The 9,682-nt window shown below is 69.7% G+C and overlaps 2 protein-coding genes across 2 annotated transcripts in view; both read left to right on the top strand.

Annotated features, from left to right (window-relative positions):
* Positions 1-3,562, top strand: part of MNEG_4553 (disease resistance protein (TIR-NBS-LRR class), putative) — a gene marked incomplete at both ends in the record, with an annotated part of 5,460 nt that extends 1,898 nt beyond the window's left edge. Inside the window, 6 exons of the mRNA XM_014046969.1 lie at positions 274-367; positions 673-1,139; positions 1,315-1,460; positions 1,993-2,527; positions 2,790-2,957; positions 3,158-3,562. Of these exons, the coding sequence (XP_013902423.1) occupies positions 274-367; positions 673-1,139; positions 1,315-1,460; positions 1,993-2,527; positions 2,790-2,957; positions 3,158-3,562 (1,815 nt within the window). The remainder of the gene's footprint in view (positions 1-273; positions 368-672; positions 1,140-1,314; positions 1,461-1,992; positions 2,528-2,789; positions 2,958-3,157) is intronic.
* A 2,512-nt stretch (positions 3,563-6,074) lies between these two features.
* On the top strand, positions 6,075-7,961 carry MNEG_4552 (hypothetical protein; the record flags this gene model as incomplete). Its single annotated transcript, XM_014046968.1, has 1 exon — positions 6,075-7,961. One exon carries the CDS (start codon positions 6,075-6,077, stop codon positions 7,959-7,961), a length of 1,887 nt encoding a protein of 628 aa, XP_013902422.1.
* Positions 7,962-9,682: the final 1,721 nt, after the last annotated feature.

Here is a 9,682-nt window from a genome sequence, read left to right as displayed (position 1 = left end):
GGGAGTAGTGGGGGAAAGTGGGCCGGCGGGGGTGCAATGGGTCGTAATGCACCTGCGGCCTGGGGCGCCACTGCAGCCGATCGTGCAGGCGGCCGGCTCAGCTGCATGCGTCGGGGCCGGCAGGCATCAAGCAGGCGGATTCAACTGGATGAGGCTCTCCAAGGCGGCGACGCGTTTCCTACGGGAATCGTCTGCACCCATGGGCCATTCGCATCGCTCGCATGCGAGACAGGATGACATCACCCCGCGTCACTGACTCGCACCCCCGGCCAGGTGACAAAGATGACGGTGCACCTGCACAAGCTGACGGCATTGACTGATCTTGACCTTTCCCTCGACAACTCGGCGCCAGACCCGGCGGCTGCAGGTGGGGTCTGCGGGAAAACTGTGTGCATGTGTGTGTACTTGTGTGCATGTACTGTATGTGCGTGCGTTCGCGCGTGTGGGTGTGTGAGTATATGCGAGCGTGTATGTGTGGATGGGTACGGGTGTTTTTGCAAAGGTGCGTGCGCTCGTGCACGTCATGGCATACTCTTAATCCGCAAGGCGGGCCGCAGCCAAGGCCGCCACCCGCCCAGCCGGAGGCCGCACGGCCCCCAGCCCCCTTGCGCACGCGGCGCGGCCCCACCTCAAAACACACGCGCGACCCGCTCAACCCACCCGCCACCACAGGCCACCTGCTGCGGGCCGTGCTGCAGGAAATCGCGCGCCTGAGGCCCCTGCGGCGCCTGCGGCTGTACTGGGGACCCCTGGAGGACGTCGTCCTGGCTGACGCGCTCGCCCCCGCGTCCGCCGCGCACGGCCGCTCCCTGGCGCGCCTCGACACCGACATTTTCTACTTCGCCGCGTCGCCCGCTGAGCTGGCGCCGCTGAGTCAGCTGGCGGCCCTGCGGGAGCTGCGGCTGATTGGCCTGCCGCGCATGGACCCGCCCGAGCCAGACTCTGAGGGAGAGGACTGGGAGGAGCAGGTCGCCGCGGCCAGGGCGGCGGCCGCGGCGGCGGCGGCCGCGCCGCCGCCGCGGCTGCTGCCGGCCGGGCTCGAGGGCGTGACTTCTCTTGAGCTGTCGGCGATGGAGTTGATTCTTCCTGAGCGGATCGTCCTGGGAGCGGGCGAGGGCCTGCGGCAGCTGCAACTGGATGTGAGAGGGGGCCCGGCGGGGATGCGGGGCCGATCACGCCGCCCGCAGCCCCTTGTTCCGGATTGACCCGGTCAACGTGTGCATAAAACTCCTGCACGTGCTCGTTTGCTCTTGTGTGCCCCCACTGCTCGCCCCCCTCCCCCGGCCCGCCCAACGTTGCGACCGCGGCACGCAGACCAACGGCGGCCTGCGTCACCTGCCCGCAGACCTGGCGGCCTGCCGCTCGCTGACGTCACTCCGAATCAGCGGGGCGCCGCTGAGGGACGGGCTGCCGGGGTGGGTGTCGGAGCTGACGGGGCTGCAGGAACTCAGCCTATCCGGGTGAGTCGGCTGACACACCATGCAAGATCGGGGTTCAGGGTTTGACAAACCTGGACCATGAATCCAAACACACGGCGACACAGGGACCGCCGAAAGAATTGGGACAACAAATTCAGGAAAATGGTGCCATGGGCGGTAATGGGTTGAGACCCTAGCGCGGGCGGGCTGCACCAAGGGCGGTGACGGCGCCGATTGGCGGTTAGAATCGATGGGATTGAGCCAGCGTTTGCAAGACTGGACTGCGCCTCCAGTTCACGGCAGCAGGCTTGGGCCTTGGGGCAGGCTTGGGACTGCGACGGTCGACGGCCTTAGCAGGTGCCGTGCCCTGGAGATGTGCACCGCAGCCATCAGCACTGGGCACGGCCTCAGTTTGTCTAAGGAAATCCTGTCTGCTGTTTGCGTCGCACCCAAGCAGGTCGTCATATCGTGCAGGGTCCCTCTCATACCCGACGCGCCGGCGGCGACCCTTCACGGCACCCCAGCGTGACGCCGCGCCCCCCTCGCACGGCCATCCCCGCCCCGCCCCCCGCAGCGCCCGTCTCTCTGAAGTGCCCGCGTGGCTGCCGGATCTCCCGCGGCTGACCCTGCTGAAGCTGTCATATGACGCAATCCTTATCAAATGCCAGCCCCAGGCCGGCGCGCCGCCTCCGCTGCAGCGGCTCAGTCTGACGGTCGCCGACGCTCCCTTGAGCGATTCGAACGATTCGAACGATTCCGACGATTCGAACGGTTCTCACGACCCCTTGGCGGCGCTCATGGGCCCACTACTGGGTCGCGGGGCGTCGACGGGCGGCCGGCCGGCGGCTGCAGGCGCCGTTCACGGCCCAGGGCCGCGGCAGGGGGGCGCGTACGGGGCGGCGCCTGGCCGCGCGCCCGGCGGCGGGCCTGCGCCGGCGTCGGGCGGCGTGGTGGGGCTGCGCGATCTGAACCTCGGTGGCCTGAAGCTCCCTGAGCCCGGCCGGCTGCGCATGATGAACTGGGTGGCCGGCCTGAGGTGGCTACGGGTGCTGGCGGCGAGGTATTGCGGCCTGGAGCGGCTGCCAGACGGCCTGCCGCCCTCCCTCCAGGTGAGCCCGGCCGATTTCGGGGTGTCACCGCTGGACCGCGCTGCCAAGCGTGAGGCCGGGGCGAGTGCAAAGTTTAGGGCCTGGCTGGACGCCGCTGCAGGGCGTGCTCCGGGGACAGGCGGGCGCAGTTGGGGCCTCTCGCGCTTGTTTTGGTCGCCGCCGCGCCCCACCCCCATGCCTGATTTTGCCCGGCGCCCTGCCGCCTGGCAGCCACCGCCCATCGCGCCCCTCTTCGGATCCCCATGCACCCCCACCCGCGCAGGACCTGGACGTCTCGTTCAACCAGATCCGTGATCTGCCCTCGGACCTGTCGAACCTTGTGGACCTCGAAATCCTCAACGTCGCCTGCAACCCCTTTAGGTCGCTGCCGGCGGGGGTCACGCGCCTGCACTGCCTGCGCGAGCTGCACGTGAACCACTCCAAGCTCGAGGTAGGGTTTAGGTCCAGGTTTACCGGCCGCGCATTCGCCCCCGCGCACGAGTTCGCGGCAGCAGCCCGCACCTCGCCGCGCCCCTGCCGCCTGCGAAACCGAGCAACCTTCCTGGGTTGCTGAGTGTTCACGGCGCCACCGCCGCGCGAGTGGTGACGTCATCGTGGCCGTCGTCCCCCGCCCTCCAACCCATGACTCAGGAGCTCCCGGTCAATATGGGGGCGATGGTGTCACTGGAGGATGTCTACGCGTCGTCCAACCCCGGCCTCTCGTCGCTGCCCCCATGCCTGGGCGCCGCGCCCGCGCTGCGGCAGCTCCACCTCAGTGACACCGCCATAGGCGGGCTGCCGCAGGAGTGGCTGCCGCAGGGGGGCCGCCCCCGCGCCAGCCGCCAAGCGGGCGGCGCGCGCGGGGGCGGCGGGGTGATCGCGGTGCTGCCGGCGCTGGCGCTGCTGACGCTGCCGCCCGCGGCGCTGAGTCGCGACCCGGTGGTGGCCGCGTTCAAGGCACGGGGCGTCGCCGCGGTCGCGGATGGGTGCATAGACATTGGCAGCGGCGGCGGGGCGGAGGACGACGAGGATGACGACAGCGACGAGTGGGAGTAACGCCAGGCGTAGCCGCGCCTGGCTCCCTGCGCGGTGTGCAGCTTGCCGTTCCGCTGGCGCGGTCAACCCTATGCTTGACCGGTGCTCCTGGTTGCCGTATGCCCTGCCGCGGGGTGTGTTGCTTTGAGTAATAGCAAATGAAGCAGTCATCAAGCGTAGGCCACGGACTCTGTTGCCCCTGGGTGTGATCCAATGGCCCGCCAGTGCGCCGTTGACACCGCGTAGAAAAGCAGCAGCAGCACTGGATGGGCGCGCGCCGCTCTTTCAGCACACGCTTCGTGCGGTTGTCGAGGCGCATTTCCACAGGATAGTAATCGATTGGCACGCGCAGGATAGCAAACCTTCCGTGCCGTGCATTGCATTGCCATACCGTAGTGTTGAAGCGCCTTTCATTGCACCTGGCCGCGCCCTGGTGCTGAGCACGCAGTGTAGACAAAACCATTGCAACGGGCGTGTTTCACTGTGTACCTCATTTCAGCGCGCCTGCAATGGGGTCATGGCCGCAAAGGCAGCGACCGGTGAGGACACAGCGCCCATTGGCATGAGCATTGGGTCCGAAGACAACGCAGAGCATGTAGCGAAGTCTCTTACATCGGGGCTGCAGCGTTCTGGGTCGCTGGCGTGCTTGGTGCATCACACCGACTGCCCTCCCTGTGTATATGTCGCAGGTATGAGATGAACCAGGGAGCTTGGAGCTCAATTACAGCGAGCACAGGTCCGGGAACCCACCATTGGTCTGGGCGTGCCCCGCGTGTGGGCTCCGCCGGTGGCAACAGCGGCGGCGGCGGCGCGCCAGGCCGCATCGCCGGTGGCCGCGGCCGCTGCCGGCCGTGGCGCGCAGCCGTTGCGTCGAGGGAGCGCGTCGATGGGGCAGCGACAGAGGGGCTGGAATTGATCAGCCTTCGGGTGAGCCGCGCGAGCTGTGCAGCTTTGCCAGGTGCTGCGCTTTTGCACGCGCCGCCGCAAAGCGGTCGACAGCCAGCGCTCCTTTGCCTGATACCTGTTACGGCAGCTCGTCTGTGTTGGGCGCTGCGGGAGCTGTGGGCACTCTGTGGCAGATGAGGAGCTGCAGTTGAGAGCTGGCGCCCGATCGCCCGACGCCATGCACACACCCCATCTGCACGCCCCGCAGGATGGTAGCGTGCGCGTCGTCGCCCCCGCACCCATTGTAGCTGCTGCAGCTGCTGGGGCGACCGCGCAGCCGGCCGTCGCGGCCAACGGCTCGCGCGACCGAGCGCGGGGGCCCCAGCTGCGCCTGCTCGCGGCCGCGTGGCAGCAGGAGGAGCAGCAACAGCAGCAGCAGCAGCAGCAGCAGCAGGAAGAGGAGCACTCGCGGCGGCAGCGGCAACAGCACTCTGCCGAGTCGGAGCTTGATGCTGGGTTGATACGAGCGGACGAGGCAGGGGATGGGGCTGGCGCTGAAGGCTGGCTGCAGCAGCACGAGCAGCTGGAGCAGGACTGGGCCTGGCCGCTCGAGGCCGCACAGAGTCTCAAGAGCGACGGTGCTTCCCTTCAAAACGGACTGCCTGAAAGACCTGGCCAGCAGCCAGGGGCCAATCGGTCAGCTCCGGCAACCAGCGAAGCCAGCACCGACAGCAGTAGCAGCAGCAGCAGCAGCAGCGTAGGTGGCGGCGGCAACGGGGTTGCCCGGCGCTCCCCGCCGCGTGGCGGGCGGCGCCCGCGCGCCCCCCTCGCCGCGGCGCAGCTGCATGGCCCGCGACCGTGGCCGCCGGCCGCGCCGCCGCACGCGCCCGAGCGCGCGCCGGCGGCGCTGCCGGCCCGCATTCGCCGCAACGGCTCACCCACCCGCGACCGAAGCGAGCGGCAGCGGCCGGCGGAGGCCGTGTTTAGTCAGACGGCACAGGCGTCAGCTCAGCTGCTGCAGCACGAGGAGCAGGTGCAGCAATCGCTGCAGCAGCAGCAGCAGCAGCAGCAGCAGCAGCAGCAGCAGCATCAGCAGCAGCAGCAGCCGATCCACCACCAGCACCACTTCCCCTCAGAGCAGCAGCTGCCAGCCGGGCAGTCCGGCTACCTGCGGCCGCCCCTGCCTACCTGGGACGAGGGGTGGGCCGTCCCCACGCCCTGCCTGCCACGCAACCGCTCGTGGCACGAGCAGTCGCGCCACCTCCGCGGCCGCCGCACCACGTTCCCACTCACCAGAGCCGGTGCAGGCGCGGCGGGCGGCGGCGAGGCGGGCGGCGAGGCCGGCGCCACCGCGGCGGCGGCGGAGGAGGGGGGAGGAGAAGGGCTGGTGGGACCTGGCCGGCGGCGGGGGGCGGCGGTGGAGTTGCATCTGCCGGAGGGCCCCGAATGGGGGCTGATAGGGTACCGCTTCGTCGAGCACCCCGGCAGCAGCAGCAGCAGTAGCGGCGACCTTCATGGTAAGCGCCGAGGCGGCAGTGGCCGCGGCGGCAGCAGCAGCAGCATAAGCGAAGGCGAGGGCAGTGGAGGGGAGGAGGGGGCGGACGCGTCCGGCAGCACGCGGCCAGGCAGCATACTCGGAGTGTGCCCCATGCGCACAGCGGGCGGGCGGCCGGGCAGGGGCCGGACCGTGTTGCTACAGGTGCCACACGGCGTGCTCTCGGCGTGGCGGCGCGCGCGGCGGCGGTGGGAGGAGCGGGAGCGGGGGCGGCAGCAAGGGCAGCCGGCTGCGAAGTCGCGGAGGCAGGAAGGCGAGCAGCAAGGTCAGGGGCGGCGGCCACTGCAGCTGCAGCAGGAGCAGTCGCAGCAGCTGGAGCGGGAGCCGCCTCCGTTGCTGCAGTTTTGGGCCGCGGCGGACCCTGACTGGCAGCGGCGGCAGCAGCAGCAGTGGCAGCAGCGGCAGCAGCAGCAGCTGGATGAGGAGCAAGAGGAGCTGCAGCAGCAGCAGCAGCAGCGGTGGTCTCCGGCCGGCCCGAGCTCGCCATTTGCAACCGCAGCTGCCGCAGTTTTGGAGCGCTTGGAGCGGGGTGCGGGGCCGGTCTTCACGATCCGCGAGCCCGGCACGTACGCCCTGCCCGGCCCGCCGCCCGGCGGCCGCTTCGGCGGCGACGCTTCTGCCGCGGGCCCGCGGCGGTGCCTGAGAGCGCCGGTGGCGCTGGTGGCGGAGTTCAACGCTCTCCTGGGTGCCCGGGGCGACCCCTGCCACGCCGCCGCCGCCGCGGCGCTCGCAACCGCGTTGTCGGCGGCGCCGCACTCCCGGGGCGGCGCAGGCGGGCCGGGCGGCGCGGCGGGCCGCGGGTGCCTGGTCGTGACCACGCCGCGGGATTGGGCGTCGTTCCTGGCGGTGTGGGCCGAGCGCGGCGGAGGGGGCGGGCTGCCGACGCCCGACGTGGTCGTGGCGGAGAGCGGGACGCGCGTGTACCGGCGACTGCCGCGCAGCTCCCCGGCCCGCGCGGCGCCCACCGACGGCGGCGGCGTAGCCGGCTGGGCGGAGGACCGGCGCTGGCGGTCGGCACTCTCCCGCTGCGGCTGGGACCGCGCGGCGGCGGCGGCCGCGGCGGCGGCGGTGGCGGCGGCGATGCCCGGGGACGCGCGCCTAGGGCCGCGACACCACCAGGGGCCCCACCGGGTGCAGCTGCTGCTGCGCCCGCGCCTCGCCGCAGACGCCGTCTCGCTGCTGCTATCCTCCCTCGGCCAGCCCCCCGCCGCCGACGCATCCGCTTTGTCAGCGGGCCCTGGCGCGGCACCCAGGGCGGCGCTGCGGCTGCACTCGGAGAAGAATTGGGTGGTGGTGGATTTGGTGCCTCCCCTGGCCGCAGAGCAGCACGCGCTCAGCTACATCCTGCTGGGACGCCTGGCCATGGCCCCAGGCGACGCCACCAGCAGCAGCAGCAGCAGCAACGGCGGCAGTAGCAGTGGCAGCAGCGGCGGCGGCGGGAGGCGCGCGCCGCCGCGGCCGCTGTGGGCCGCGCAGCCCGCGCAGGGCGACGGCGCGGCGGCTGCTGCGGCGGGCGCAGAGCCGGCGCCGCCGCCGCCGCTGCTGCTGGTGCGGCAGCCGGTCAAGTACGAACTTCCCCTGAGGGCGGCCAGGGCCGCGGCCGCGGCCGCCTGCGGCGACATGGTTGCGAGCGGCGGCTGCGGCGGCGGCAGCAGCGGTGGCGCCGGCGCGGGTGGGGCCGCGTGCACGGCCGGGGTGGGCGGCGCGGGGGCGCAAGTGGTGTGGGTGCAGGTGGGGAGCGGCGCGCACTCGCCAGGGGGAATGCTGCTGGACGGTCCTGCGTCATCACAGCAACAGCAGCAAGTGCAGCAGCAGAAACAGCTGCAGCAGCAGCAGCAGCCCGAGCCACGCGGCCGTGTGTGGCGGCAGTGGCAGCGCGACGGCTGGCCGGCGCCGGTGCTGGAGGGCGGGCGGCTGTTGGTGGCGCAGCCGGCGTCAGAGGGCGTCTTGGTGGCGCTTGAGGCATTGGATCTTTACTAATCGCCCCTCCTCTCCCCACGTCCGCCTGCAGCCAGCCTGCATCCGTAGCATGCACGTCCCCCACCTCGCCAGACCCGGCATGCTGGCGTTGGGCTCAATCCACAGCTTTTTCCGTCCGATTCTTTGCCCTGCGCCTGATTCTTTGATTGGTTCTTGTGATTTTGTCTCCGCATGGAAGGTCCAGGGGTCTCCGTCGCGCCGATTTGGTGCCCCCCAGTGCGTTGCCCCGCGCACCCCTCCTTTCGTTGCACTCGCAACGCCCCGCAGCCCCTGGCATCACACCCCCATCACATTGAGGGGTGCAGGCGTCCAAGGGGCGTGCCGCGCGGGCGCAGCATTGAGTGCGTGTAAAGCAGCCAACCAGTCGCACTGGCACGCGTTGAGGGACAGGCAAGCCGCAAGCCATGGAGCGTCGCTGCTGCGCAGCGCAGCAGGCAGGGCGGGCGGGCGCGCACACGAGCTCGGTTGGCTTGGCAGCAGTGGCCAATACGTATTGCAACCACCTGGCCAGTTCGAACAGGGTGAGATGTGACAGTAGCCTCGCCTGCCCCGAACCCAGTTGCACCGCAACCAGCCCGCCGCGACACCTGGAGCCCTGGGCCGCGTGGCGGCGCCGTGCTGGCAGGGCGCAAAGGTGGTTGCCTCTCAAATTAAGGGTTGGCGACGTCCGCATGTTGATGTTCATTGGTTGAGCCGAGGTGGAGGGTGATGAGACCAGCCACAGGGGGGGGGCAAGGTGAGGCAGTACAGCAGTACGATTTGCACACCGCATGCACGGTCGATCGGTCCTGCATTCCAGCCAGTACTCATTGATCATGGTGGTTCTGCTTGGGTACTTGCAGTTGTTGCACAAGTTGGTGTGGTGCTGCGGCGACCGAGTTGGCGACCGACCACGTCACCAGCCGCAGGGTACGGGTGACACCCCACAAACTGCATGCATCTGCTCGGATGAGTGTACCCAGAAGACGAATGACTTTGGAGCAAGAGTATGCGCCGTCGTCATTCCTATTCCCGCCGTTAGCTCGCGATTGTCCTGCTTTACATCGTGCGGCCGACGAGGCTTGTCACAGCTCGCGCTTGCCACCAGTGCACGTGTTACATTAGCTATCATTCTCCACTTCACTTGCGCCCTCGCAAGACCAACCTCATGGCGGCAGCAGCGTGTGCGCTGCGCGCGCTGCTCCTGTGTGCAGTAGCTGCGGCTGCTCTGGCGGTCGACTGTGTGGCGGCACCCAAAAACGCCGCATGCGCCAACTTCAAGCTGCCGGTGCGTGAAAAATCTGGTGTCGGGTCACGATACGGTGCATTACAGGGAGCAAGAGAGCCCACATGACAGGATCGTGCAGCCTCTGCGCGGGCCCTGGCAGGCGGGGGTGGGCTGCTGTGGGTTGCAGCACAAGGACACGGCTGGCGGTGCAGAGGGATTAGTGTGGCATGGGCGCGTACAAAGATATCAGCAGCGGCGTGCGCGGCAGGCCCTGAGAGGGTCACGGTGCAAGGAACCACCCAAGGCATGCGCTTGGCGTGGCCTTCAATCTCAGTAGCGGAAGCTAAGGGCGATCGTTTTCCGCCCGGCGCCCTCGCCTCGGTGCAAAACGCGACTGCGAGCCGCGTCCAACCCATTGTCTTGTGCTGATCCCTCAACCCAGGCGGCCGTGGCGGCTGCTGATGTCGCTGCCCTCTGCAAGGTGCGCGGGGCAAGGGGGGGTCGGGGTGGAGGG

Source organism: Monoraphidium neglectum (genome assembly GCF_000611645.1).
Source record: "Monoraphidium neglectum strain SAG 48.87 unplaced genomic scaffold scaffold00638, whole genome shotgun sequence".
NCBI classification, from domain to species: domain Eukaryota; kingdom Viridiplantae; phylum Chlorophyta; class Chlorophyceae; order Sphaeropleales; family Selenastraceae; genus Monoraphidium; species Monoraphidium neglectum.
Note: the sequence above shows the minus strand (reverse complement) of the source record. Positions and strands in the feature narration are given on the sequence as shown.